Raw genomic sequence first — 13,725 nt, 5'->3', positions numbered from 1 at the left:
ATGTGAGAGGGACACATTGACTGGTTGCCTCCCACATGACCCTGACCAGGGCTGGGGACAAACCACACTGATGTATGTGCCCTTGAATGGAATCGAACTGGAGACTCATTGGTCCGTGGGCCGACTCTCTAACCACTGAGCAAAACCTACCAGGGCCTGTATATGCCTTTTTTTTAAAATCCTCACTCGAGGACACTTTTCCATTTTTTGTTCAGATAGAGTGGGAGGGAGAGAGAGGAAGAAAGAGAGAGAGAGAAACATCGACGTGAAAGGGACACATCGAGTAACTGCCTCCCACACGACCCAACCAGGGCCGGGGACAAACCGCAACCGAGGTACTTGCCCCTAGCGGGAACTGAACCCAGGTCCCTCTGGACCGCAGGCTGGTGCTGTAACTGCTGAGCCAAACCGGCCAGGTCTGTGGATGCTTTTTTAAAGATTTGATTAGAGATTGTTCCCCCTTGATAGGAGTAAGTCCAAGAAATGAAAATCTTTTCTTTTTTAATCCTTCTCCGAGGAGATATATAACATTTTATAAAAATATTTTATTTTATTTTATTTTTATCCTCACCTGAGGACATTTTTCCATTTTTTGTTCAGATAGAGTGGGAGGAAGAGAGAGAGAGAGAGAAACATCGATGCCGGGGACAAACTGCAACCGAGGTACGTGCCCTTAGCGGGAACCGAACCCAGGTCTCTCTGTACCGCAGGCCGACACTCCAACCGCTGAGCCAAACCGGCCAGGGCTATAAAAATATTTTAAATATACATTAAATATATATGTATAATTTTAGAGAGGGAAGAAATAAAGAGAAACAGCAGTGTGAGAGAGAAACATCTATCAATTGCCTCCCTTACACACCCCAGCCTGGATGAAACCCACAACTAACTGAGCCACTTGGCTGGAGTGTGAAAACCTTTTTTTGTTAATTCTCACCTGAGGATATTTTTTCCACTGATTTTAGCCAGTGGAAGGGAGAGGAGGAAGAGGGGTAGAGAGAGAGAAACCTCAATGTAAGAGAGATACATTGGTTACCTCCCAGGTGCCCCAACCTATAAATCATTTATATACCCGAGGCCCTTTGGTGCGTGGGCCAGCACTCTATCCACTGAGCCACATCAGCCAGGGTCAGAAAATCTTTCTTAAATCAAGAAAACCTGAGGTCTAACACAAAAGGCCCAAATAGCAAACCAGTACAAATATCCCTCTAAGTGTGGCAGAAAGCAGTCAATGATAAATTCACGCGATTCTAAGCAAATGAAGAAAATGAGGCAGGCAATTTTTAATGCAAGGAATGTTGTTTTACATAAAAGATAGGGCATACCGGTTTACTTAGTGGCTCCTTGATCACTGAATGTTGTTACAAATCATAGTGGGCAAACAGGAATGGCATTGCCACTCTCTGAGCTCTAGAATACAAAGGGTGGACCTGCAGTGGGTGATGGCATTCTGGTTTGGACATGGGTACTTTGAAATGCCCAGAGGACAGCAAATGAAGAAATATTTGGCAGTATATACATCTGGCACTTTAAAGACACCACAACATTCTGTTTCCTCATTTGTAGGAGGAGAAAGTAATCTGTATTCCATTAACTCATTTGGTAGTACTGTGGAATAATTTATCAGTGTTTTAAAAAATAAGCATGAGTATTTCTTCAAATTTTAAGGTAGTGTACTTCAAGGTCATCTATTTTGTCCATATCTATATTTTATAATCTTATTTTATATATAATTTTTTTTCCAGCATGAAACGGAGACTTTCTCCTCGTTCCTCAATGTTTAATGCAAAGAGTCGGAGATTGAGTAATCAAACATTTGAAAATTCAGCTTATAAAGAGGATGATGAAGATGTCATCATCTTAGAAGAAAACAGTACTCCCAAGCCTGCAGTTGATCATGATGTTGACGTGAAATCTGAACAGAGTCACACTGAGCAAAGTGGTGTTCAGGGTGAGCCTGAGCCTATGGATAACAGTGAACCTTGTGACCAGACTAGTTCAACAGGCACCTTGCTATCCACGTGTGATCAGGGAACTGCTGTGGCCACCCAGACTGAGGTACCAGGCTTAGTTGTTAAAAAGGAAGAAACTGTTGAAGATGACATAAGTACACGAAATGATACAGCCATAATACCATCCAGTGTGGAAGCTGAAGGGAAGACACATGAAACCCAGGAAATCTTTGAAAAATCTGTGGGCGATGCTGGGTGCCAGTTAAATGAACTGAGAAATGAGCTGCTTCTAGTTACCCAAGAAAAAGAAGATTATAAAAGACAATGTCATATGTTTACTGATGAAATCAGACTGTTAAAACAGAGGATATTGGAAATGAATAACAAATATGTGAAGAAGGAAACTTGCCATCAATCTACCGAAACTGATGCTGTGTATTTACTTGAAAGTGTTAATGGCAAATCTGAAAGTCCAGATCACATGGTATCTCAGTATCAGCAAGCCTTGGAAGAAATAGAAAGGCTGAAAAAACAGTGTAGTGCTTTGCAATATGTAAAGCCCGAATGTAGTCATTGTTCCAATAATGAGAGTAAAAGTGAAATGGATGAAATGGTTGTGCAGCTTGATGATGTCTTTAGACAGCTGGACAAGTGCACTGTTGAGAGGGACCAGTATAAAAGTGAGGTGAGTTATGTATGTCCTTCAGCATCCTGGTAGTCTTGGGAATCCAGGGGCATCTAAACTTGAAAGAACTGCTAGTTGCTAGATTGGAGTAAATCACTTAGTATTTCCATTTATTGACTGTTACTCCACTGGTTCTGAACTGGGGGTCAGCCCTCCTGGGACATATGGAAATGTGTAGGGGTAGTTTTGGTTCTTAAAATGTCTTGAGATAGATGGGCATCGTTGGAATGCAGTGGGTGGTGACCGGCTCTGTTAAATGTCCTGTAATGTACAGGATATTGCTTTGTAGCTTTGCTTCAAACTGTGCAGTTGTCTGAGGTGGTTTTCAGGCCCAGCCATTATGTATCTTAACATTCCAAGTGGCAGGAAAGCGGAAGATGCGGTTTCTGAAAGTTACTTTTATTCCATCTGTTGAGACTTAAGTCACCTGGCTAATGGATGCCTTGGAACTATAGTCTTTATTCGTGGCTATTTTACTGAGGAAGGAGATTTAGCTATCAAGAGATAAGTAGTAGCCTCTTCATGTGCTCCCAATTCAACTTTGGGTAACTCCTTTTTTTAAGAAAATCTATTTTATGTATCATATTTACATGGTGTTTGAAAGGAGGGGTGTCTCTGCTAAAAAGAGTTTGGAAACACCAGTACTGCCTGTTCCTGCAAATCCTGCTCAAACTTTCATCTTCATGTTTCATTGGCTTAGCATCTAGATGACAGAATATATTGAAATTGATATAAGCTTTGTGTTATAAATTAGCTGGTGAGTGTGCAAGGAAGGAAAACCACTGTGATGTCAACATTATTGGGGCATTTTTCTCTTGGTTTTCCAGTTTTCATGTACCATTTGTTTTCAGTCAGGTTGTAATTGACATTTTGTATTCTTTCAATGGAAAAAGGTGAGACTAAAATGAAGCTTTGTTTATAGAAAGCTATTGGAGGTTTTGGCTAATGTTGTTTGTAGTTATTTTCTTGAAGCAGTTTTTTTACATTTCTTAGCTTAAATTTACACTTTAATGTTAGTATTTTTTTTAACTTTACAGTTAAAAATTTAATTTTTTTGTCAGGTTGAATTATTGGAAATGGAGAAATCACAAATTCGTTCACAGTGTGAAGAACTGAAAACTGAAATTGAGCAATTAAAATCTGCAAGTCAACAGAAAGGAACAGATGTTTCAACTTCAAGTAATATTGAGGAGTCTGTAAATTATGTTGATGGGGAAAGGTAATTTAAATTAAGACATTTTGCTGTGGCAGTTCTTGTTAGCCAGATACTTATTTGCTAACACACATCTAACAGCTACTCTGTTCAAAGCAGTTACTGACTGCTGTGATCCCGACATGGTGATAGAGAGAAAAGAGTACATATCATCATCCTTCCCCTCAAGAAACTAACAGTTTAGGTTCAACTTAAGTGAAATAGGAATTTTGAAGGACTATAGCACTTAATTGGTCAGAGTGGTTTGGAATGTTTGATTTCTTTTACTTTTGTATTTTGCACTATTTGTTTATAGTTTGTTGTCCTCATTTTACTACTATGTTACTATGTGCCCTCCCCCATCTTAACGTTTAGGAAATCCCAGAGTTACTAAATATTACCATAGTACAGGTGATTATTAGGAAGATGTTCTATGAAAATAAGAAAACAGCAAATGAATGATTACCCTGTCACTCAGTAAGCTATAAAATGGAGTTAGCTTTCTGTTTCAATTTGTTTTTAAGAGTATTCTGAGAAGTTCAGGTGGGGAGGGGATGGCAGCGTTGGTGCTGTGTTCATGGCTTACATTCATAAATAGACATTAGGGGCTAAAATTGTGCAATTCTTTCTCATATAATAGGACTTCAGATCTAAATGATACTGTTGAGAAATAATCTCCTACTGTCCTCACATGACCATCAATTATATTATTACTTTGTTTTTTAGCTTAAGGTTTTGAAAGATTTCACTAAATATGTTCATGGAAATAGAAACAGTAGAGTGCTACATATAAGCATGAAGGGAAAGGGGTCAGAAAAAACTCCCAACTGGTGTTTCTAAAAATGGGAACCACAAGCATTTTTGGTGCTTATAGAAATGCAGATCCTTGGGCCATAGTGCAATTTATTAAATTGGAAACTTTGAAACAATATCCCAGATGATTTTCTTGCACACTAACCTTTGAGTAACTGATGATCTTTTAGACATACGTTTTCCAAAATAGTATAGCCACATGTGACTACTAACACTTGAAATCTAGCCAGTCTGGACTGAGATGTGCTTTAATTATAAAATATATCCTACAGTTTCGAAGCTCTAGTATGAAAAGAAAAATACAAAGTACCTCAGTAAAAAGATATTTTGATTATATGATGAAATGATATTTTAGTGATGTGGGGTTAACTAAAATATATAACCAACATTTTTGTTTCATTTTACTTTTTATTTGAAATATTTGAACATTTTAAATTGCATATGGAGCTCACAATATTTCTCTCAGACATTGATGTTTTATACGCTAAAAATAGGAAATCTGTGACATGTTTGGTGATGGGAGGAATTAGCCAGGGACAATCAAAGATTTAAAGAACAGGTAAAAGGGTTGTAGGATCACACTAGTTTTTTGTCTGCTTTTCATAAAGGTTTTGATTATGAGAAAGAGAATATTCTTGGAAGAATATAGGATGGTTAATAGTTCTGCAAAGCAAACCAGAAAAGTATTTGGACCCTGGGCCTCTGATGGAAGATGATGAGTGGGAAAGCTTGGATAAAAAACAGCTGGCATGGGGATGGTGTAAAATTTTATCAAAGGTTCTATGGAATCTTACCATGCAAGCCAATAAAACGTGTTTAAAATCACATACTTTTTTGTACGTTGTTAAATCCAAGATGAGCATCTTACCCCTTCAGAGATTTCCACCCTAGAAAGATCAGTATCTGTAAACTCAGTGCGGATTTATGTCTGAGGGTGCAGAACCAGCAGCTTCAGTATTCTCTCTGGATCCATGTGTTCAGTCTTTAAAGCTAAGGCTGCTGTAGGTATTTAAAGTCTAAAATGCTGATATTCAGATACATATGTATGAACTTGGAAGGAATGATAATGATGAGCTCATCCAGGATTTCTCAGCGTTTTCAGCAAAACTTCCCTGTAGTGAATTTAAAAAACAGATAGTCGGTGAACTTTAGCATGAAGTCTTGCCTTTTAAAAAGTCTTGTTTAACATTATTTAACCCAGTGTTTTATAAGCATATTTGAGCTCTTTATTCCCTTATATAATAATGGGTATTCAGAACAAACATGTTTAGGGAACAATTCGGTTTATTTTCCTTTCATTCTTAGAACAATATTCTCACTAGTACGTCACTACTGTTTCCTAGATAACAATATTTCAAGTTGTAAATAACATCTTATAATTGATCTATTTTACCAATCTATGTTATCTCTAGTCTCAAATCAAAGTTGTATCCATTGGAACCAAAGAGCCACTAGTGTATGAAACACTACTGACAGACATGTAATCATTACATTGAATTATGAATTATTAATAAGTGGATTAATGGTCCCCTTAAATATTAAGCCTACATAAATACTAAACTGTGTTAGAGTGTTCAGCTAATAAATGTAATATTTGTATTTGCAGCCTCAAACTGCGATCTCTCCGAGTTAACGTAGGACAGCTGCTGGCCATGATTGTACCTGACCTCGATCTTCAGCAAGTGAATTACGATGTTGATGTAGTTGATGAGATTTTAGGACAAGTTGTCGAACAAATGAGTGAAATCAGTAGTTCTTAAAGTATATTTTATGTGAGATAATAAAAATATTTGCTCATTACTTTTGGTTGTACAGCTTTCAAATTGTAAATAATTTTGTTTTATAGATAAGATAGGTGACAGACTGAAGAACCCTAATCTTTACTGTATCCTATGCATTCAAGTGTGGCCACAAACATGTGGACATATCACACCTTTTGAAATGCCTGTGGGTTGTTGATATTGAGTGGCTGAATAGCTAACTCATGTTTCTGTTTTAAAATGAAAATATTTGTAATTAAGTCTGCACATATTTTTTTATTACCCTAGAGGACATAAGTGTTTTTCACCAAGAGGTTTTCAGGTTGCCCCTGACTTTCGTGCAATCTTTTCTGGTTTCCCAAAGTGTATTTTTATCTGAAGTGAGGGCTGTGCCATACATAATACAAATGGAAATGCTACCTTTGGTTTTCTTCCAGAGAAGTTTAAACAGGCATTTGTAAAAAAAAAAAAATGGATTGATAAGTTGTAAGTGAATTGAACATTAATGTTTCTTTTTTATAAGTGCTTATCACCTGAAATATTTTATTCATGAAAACAAGGTAAGCAGAAACTATCTCCATCTATTTTGCCAGGATATTTTCTGTTCTGAGATTGCCAATCATCGTTAAAAAGGTGTTTTTATACAACAGAGAAATGATCTTTAGTATAAAAAACTATCAAGTATATTAACTGTCTGACCATGTTTATTTTGAAGCCCATTTTGGCTGCTTAGCATGGAGTGGGCACAATAATTGCTAATATTTCTTTTTATGAAATTTCCTGTACAGCCTTTTATAGGATTACTACAGGTTAATGTGAGTTGAGGAAGACATCTTTCTCGAAAAATACTGCATACCTTTTATTATATTACAAACCTAAGTGTTTTATGTCCAGGTTAAGCAACAAATTGCCCTAGGATTATAGTATTACATGCCACAAAAATCATTGTGCTTATTCGTCTCCTGTTTTGTGCAATTTTAAAGAGATGGCTTTCTATTAAGTTTAACTGTATATATAATTAATTTTCCACAACTAAAATGTGCATTATTTTTTTTAAAGTTTTATCATTGCTATTTATTTTTACTTTTGTTTCTGAACATTCAATACGTTTTTTTTTTGTATGTATGTTTACTTACATGTCTGTCATATAGAATATAAAATTTTTACTGTACATTAAGTTCTAGAAAAAGCAAATAAATGAAGATTGTTTTATTTGCTTGATAAAGTAATTGAAAGTGTATTTTTGGTATGAAGCTGGTTTTCTGTCACAGTTGTATCTACCTAAAACTTAAGAGATCTTGTAATAAAATAAAATATATATGATGGCTAACTCTTCAGATATTACTTTTAAAGAATTCTACATTCTAATTATATTTTGAAAACCAAAATGTGTTCATTAAGACCCTAAAGTTGACCTCATTTTACTATATTAATTACAAGTTCTGTTTAGAAGGCTAAGACTGTTTCCATTAAGCCTCTAAGACAGAGCTCATGTTGAAGGAGTGTGTGCATGTGTGCTTGTATTTTACTTGGGAAGAAATGTTTTTTGTCTAAATCATTTAGTCTAAAGAAACCTTGTCTAGGGGGAGAGGGAAGTTCTTATGCAAAGAACTTATGCATATAAGTATAACCATGGATATAGACAACAGTGCTGGGGGTGTGGGGTGGCGGGAATAGGAGGAGGGTGTCAATGGGGAAAAACGGAGAAACATCTGTAACAAAAATATATTAAATAAAAAGAAATGAATACCATTAAAAAAAAAACTTGTCTACATGATAGCAGCTATATAGAACAGGTCTAAGTTTGCAAATATTTATATAGCCATTTTTTCAGGAATTTGCTTTTATTTTGTTCCTTTTGGTCAGCTGTATGCTTGCAAAAAATATGTATTTTATGGATGTTATCTGCTTAATGGGAAAGTTGATCATAGGATTAGTAAGACAACCTTTTGCTAAATTGGTTCTTTGGGAGTACATACATATTTTTCGCCCTCTAAGAAAATAATTGCCAAGATGGGATTCTTTGAAAATATGGCTAACAGTTTTTTGGTGGTTGTTTTTTACTGCTCCAGTCGACAAAAGGGAAACTTCATTGAGGCCTCAGGGACACAGGTTTCAGGCAGAAGGCAGGCCTGTGGGCTAAGGAGGCGGTAGAGGGACCTTATTTAACTTTTTTCTCGGGGCACAGGTTGTTGGTGTGGCTGCGCTTCTTGCAGCAGTTGACAGGGGTGCAGGCAGGTGTAACACTTTCGGCAGATCATCTTGTCGAAGTTGTTCTTCTGGGCAAGCTGGCCGAGGAGGGCTCCATGATGCCACCCACAGACACACCAAGTGCAGGGTGGACTCTCTAATATTGTAGTCAGGGAGAGTGCGGCCATTCTTTAGCAGTTTGCCTGCAAAAATCAGACGCTGCTGGTTAGGTGAGATGCTCTCCTTGTCTTGGATTTTAGCTTTGACACTCTTAGTGGTGTCTCTGGGCTTGCTCTCAAGGGCAGTGGGCTTGCCAGTCAGGGTTTTCACAAAGAACCGAATCCCTGTGTCTGCTGTGGATGCTGCTGGGCTGCCTTGAAGAGAAAGCTGGCTAACAGCTTTGAAGGCAACGTGGGCTCTCATGGCATATGTACCATTTAGAGATACCTATCTTTTTTGTTAAATTTGTAAAAGGCTAGTGTAGGGGGCAGTATTGCTTAAATTAATTAATTTTAAAACAAAAACAGCATGAGGAAGTAAACTAGAATAGTCTACAACCCCAACAAACAGGACCTGCTTTAGTCAGCTAAGGCTACAAAGTCAGTAATAATTAAATCAGAGTCTTTGGGATTGGACCAGATATCAGTATTTTATTAAGGCCTCCCAGTATGCCATCAGAGCTGAGAACCCTTCATCTATACCTTCCAGTGAGGAGCATTTACAAATGTTGAATTTGGGGGGTTCCTGAAACTCAGGATCAGCATGAACACTTTCTCACTGGAGGATGCAAGGAGCTGGGGATGGAGGTGGGGGGCAGAGTCAGAAGTGGAACAGTGGTATAGAGTGAAAGACTTCCCCACCACCTCCCTAAGGGTAACCACCATTGTCTTTTGTATGTCCTTCCAGAAAATGTTAGTTGAATACATATGTACACACTCATTCATATATATGTATATGTATATACACACACACAGTTTATATTAAAATTTCTATCTATATATTTTATTATATATTTGTGTCAAATTCACACAAAGGTGTTACACCATATAATTGGTAACATTTCATGACTCTTGAACAACTTTAATCACATTCTATGATATGAATATGCTGATGCTCATTTATTTTTTGTCGTTAGACATTACAAAAAAGGCTACTGTGGAAATTAATATGCACCACACACTTTAAAGTATATCCAAAGTGTAAGTCCCTTCAGTGAATATTGATAGGTCAAACACTGTATGCTGTGCACATTTTAATAAAGTTGCCATCCAAAAACGGTTGCAGGAATTTATACTCCTATGAAAAATAAATGTATGGGTTCTCCTTTATCGCTCTATCAAACTTACTTTTACTAATTTGATATGTGAAAAAACGGCAGAATTTCTTTGTCTCAGGCTGAACATGTCTTCATATATTTTATTGATTTTAATTTCTTCTGAGTATATCATATTCTTTGCTTATTCTATGCAGACCACGCCTAGCTTTCAGAAAATTCACAGCAGGTTAAGTCTAATTTTGCAGTGTCTCAGAAACAGACTCACTGGATTCATGTCTTTCCATATATTTATCTTTTGGACATTGGCCATGGCTCACAAAAGGATTCCCAGTAATACTCCTTGGCATGTAGGAAAATACTTATGTATTAGCTATTTAGAATTAAATTTTGTGATTATAAATTAATTTCCATAAACTGACCTGTAGGGGGAATGTCAAGACCAAAGCTAGAGAATCTTGGTAAATTCCAGCCATTCAAATACAGGTGAAGTTATTAAGTCAATGCAGTTGTAGAGAGTGAATTTACCATTATAAAACAAGTGAATCACTTAAATTTTCTACACATTCTAATAAGAATGAGTTGTTAGTAAATGCCATTTCCTATTTCAAACGTGTAAAACAGGTTTAACCTCAAGGTTCACTGTTGATTTCTTCTAAAGCAGTCAGATCTCAGTATCACGTTACAATATAGACTCAGTTTAAATCTGACTCGGCTGTATCTTCATGACAAAATGTAATGGTGCTTCAGATTCACAAAGTACATAAGTCAACCAACCATCTTCCTAATCTCCCATAGGTTCCCTGTGAAATGCTGTTGGAAGTTGTGACCTATGTTTTGAAAGTTTGTACTTTGATCTGAACCAAAGCTGATAAAGTAATTTGGGCTTATTTTATTTTTCTTTAAAAATTTTTTTTCCTTTATTGATTTTTCAAGAGATAGGAAGTACGAGGGAGAGAGATAGAAACATCGATGAGAGAGAACATCGACTGGCCGCCTCCTGCATGTCCTCCACTGGGGATCAGGCCCACAACCTGGGCAAGTGCCCTGACCAGGAATTGAACCAGCGACCTCTTGGTGCATGGGTTGAAACTCAAACCCCACTGAGCCACACTGGCCGGACTATAATTTTATTTTTCTATATAGCAATTGTCCCTTGTTTTGGTGACTCCCTTTTTACTTCCTTGTATGGTATATTTCTGTGTGTTTGTGGAGGCATGGAGACTATAGAAAATTGTTTCCAGTTTGCTGTATGACGCCAGGCAAGTCAGTTCTGGGGGAGAGGTATTCATGAGCTGCGGAGCGGAAACTTGCTATGAGATCCTCAGTGCCAGGAGTGTGAGTTGTCTAAGCAGCTGCCGGCAAGAGAAGGGACAGTCTGACATAACTACACTTGTAACCTCTGTTCCTGAGTAAAGAAATATAAGGGTCTAGGACAACAATATAGCACTTATTATACTTATATAATCCCTGGCCAGTTTTGCTCAATGGTTAGAGCGTGGGCCTGCTGACCAAAGAGTCGCGGGTTCAATTCCAGTCAAGGGCACGTACCTCAGTTGTGGTTGTGTGGGAGGCAACCAGTGGATGTGTCCCTCTCAGATCGATGTTTCTCCTCTCACTCTCCCTCCTTCCCCCTCCCACTCTATCTGAAGATAAAATGGGAAAATATCCTTGGGTGAGGATTAAAAAAAAAATTACATGAAATAGAGTATTCAGTGTAATAACAACTTGTAGTTTCTCATTTCCCACTAATTTACTGTGTTCTTATTTAATTAATTCATTTTTGTTACAGATGTTTCTCCTTTGTCCCCCATTGACACCCTCCTCCGGTTCCTGCCCCCCCCCCATTGTTGTCTATGTCCATTGGTTATGCGTATATGCATGAGTTCTTTGGTTTATCTCTTCCCTTCCCCTGCCCGCTCCTCTGAAGTTTGTGTCTGAACCCTACTGCTATGTCTCTGGGTCTATTTTGTTCATCACCTTATTTTGTTCATTGTATTTCACAAATAAGTGAGATCATGTGATACTTGTCCTTCTCTGACTGGCTTATTTTGCTTAGCATAATACTCTTCAGGTCCCTCCATGTCGTCTCAAAGGATAAGAGATCTTTCTTACAGGTGCATAGTATTCCATTGTGTATATATGTACCACAGCTTTTTTATCCACTCATCTATTGATGGACACTTGGGCTGTTTCCAGATCTTAGCGATTATAAATAGTGATATGAACATAGGGGTACATATATTTTTTCTGTTTAAGGCTTCTTAGGATATATTCCTAGAAGTGGGATCACTGGGTCAAATGGCAGTTCCACTTTTAATTTTATGAGGAAACACTATATTGTTTTCCATAGTGGCTGTACCAGTCTTCATTTCTACCAGTAGTGTCCCCTTTTCTCCACACCCTCACCAGCACTTGTTTGATGATTTATTGATGGCAGCCATATGGCAGGTGTGAGGTGATACCTCACAGTTGTTTTTATTTGCATATCTCTGATGATTAGTGATGCTGAGCATTTTTTCATGTCTCTTAGCCATTGGTATGTCCTGTTTGGAGAGGGTCTATTTAGGTCCTCTGCCCTTTTTTTAATTGGATTATTTGTCTTCCTTTTCTTGAGTTGTATGAGTACTCTATATGTTTTTGAAATTAACCCCTTATCTGATGTATTGTTGGCATTTATGCTCTCCCATATAATGGGTTCCCTTTCCATTTTGATGCGTGTTTCTTTTGCTGTGCAGAAACTTTTTAGTTTGATATAGTCTCATGTATTAATTTTGTTTGTTTGTCTTAGGCGTTGTATCAGTGAAAATTCTGCTGTGTGTAATGTCTGAAATTTTGTTGCCTACAGATTCTTCTAGGATTTTTATGGATTCACGAGGCACATTTAAGTCTTTTATCCATTTTGAGTTTATTCTTTCGTATGGTGTAAGTTGGTGGTATAGCTTCATTTTTTTGCATGTAGCTGTCCAATTTTCTCAACATCATTTATTAAAGAGGCTGTCTTTACTCTATTGTATGCTCTTGCCACCTTTGTTAAATATTAATTGAGCATAATGTTTTGTGTCAATTTCTGGGTTCTCGGTTTTGTTCCATTGATCTACATGCCTGTTCTTGTGCCAGTACCAGGCTGTTTTGAATACAGTGGTTTTGTAGTATAACCTTATACCCGGTATTGTGATCCCTCCTACCTTGTTCTTCTTTTTCAAGATTGCTGTGGCTATTCAGGGTCTTTTTTGGTTCCATATAAACTTTTGGCATGTTTGTTCTTGTTCTGTGAAATATGTCATTGGTATTTTAATGAAGATTGCATTTAATCTATAGATTGCTTTGGGTAGTATGGACAATTTAATGTTAAATCTTCCAATCCATGAACAAGGTACATGCTTCCACCTTTTTATAGCTTTCACTATTTCTTTTTTCAATGTCCTGAAGTTTTCTGCAAACAGGTCCTTTACTTCTTTGGTTAAGTTTATTCCTAGGTATCTTAATTTTTTTGTTGCAATGGTAAATGGGATTTTTTTTTAGTTTTTCTTTCTGTGTGTTCATTATTGGTATATACAAATGCCAATGATTTCTGGATGTTGATTTTGTATCCTGTTATTTTGCCAAATTCATTTATTAAATCTAGTAGTTTTTTGATGGAGTCTTTAGGGTTTTCTATGTACAGTATCATGTCATCTGTGAATAATGAGTTTCACATCTTCCTTTCCAATTTGGATCGCTTTTATTTTTTCTTTGTGTCTGATTGCTATGGCTAAGACTTCCAGTACTATATTAAATAAGAGTGGTGAAAGTGGACATCCCTGTCTTCTTCCTTTTCTTAAGGGAAATGCTTTTAGTTTTTACCCAATAAGTATGAT

At 37.1% G+C, this 13,725-nt stretch overlaps 1 protein-coding gene across 2 annotated transcripts in view; it reads left to right on the top strand.

Moving 5' to 3' along the window:
- Positions 1–7,727, top strand: part of MORC3 (MORC family CW-type zinc finger 3) — a 37,948-nt gene extending 30,221 nt beyond the window's left edge. For both annotated transcript variants that reach the window (XM_036242397.1, XM_036242396.1), the window contains 3 exons: positions 1,746–2,637; positions 3,699–3,856; positions 6,249–7,727. In XM_036242397.1, the coding sequence (XP_036098290.1) occupies positions 1,746–2,637; positions 3,699–3,856; positions 6,249–6,402 (1,204 nt within the window). In that variant the 3' untranslated portion in view covers positions 6,403–7,727. The remainder of the gene's footprint in view (positions 1–1,745; positions 2,638–3,698; positions 3,857–6,248) is intronic.
- The last annotated feature ends 5,998 nt before the right edge of the window (positions 7,728–13,725 follow it).

This window comes from Molossus molossus, unplaced genomic scaffold (assembly GCF_014108415.1).
Source record: "Molossus molossus isolate mMolMol1 unplaced genomic scaffold, mMolMol1.p scaffold_m16_p_5, whole genome shotgun sequence".
In the NCBI taxonomy this organism is placed as follows: Eukaryota; Metazoa; Chordata; class Mammalia; order Chiroptera; family Molossidae; genus Molossus; species Molossus molossus.
This window is presented reverse-complemented; position numbering and strand designations above follow the sequence as displayed.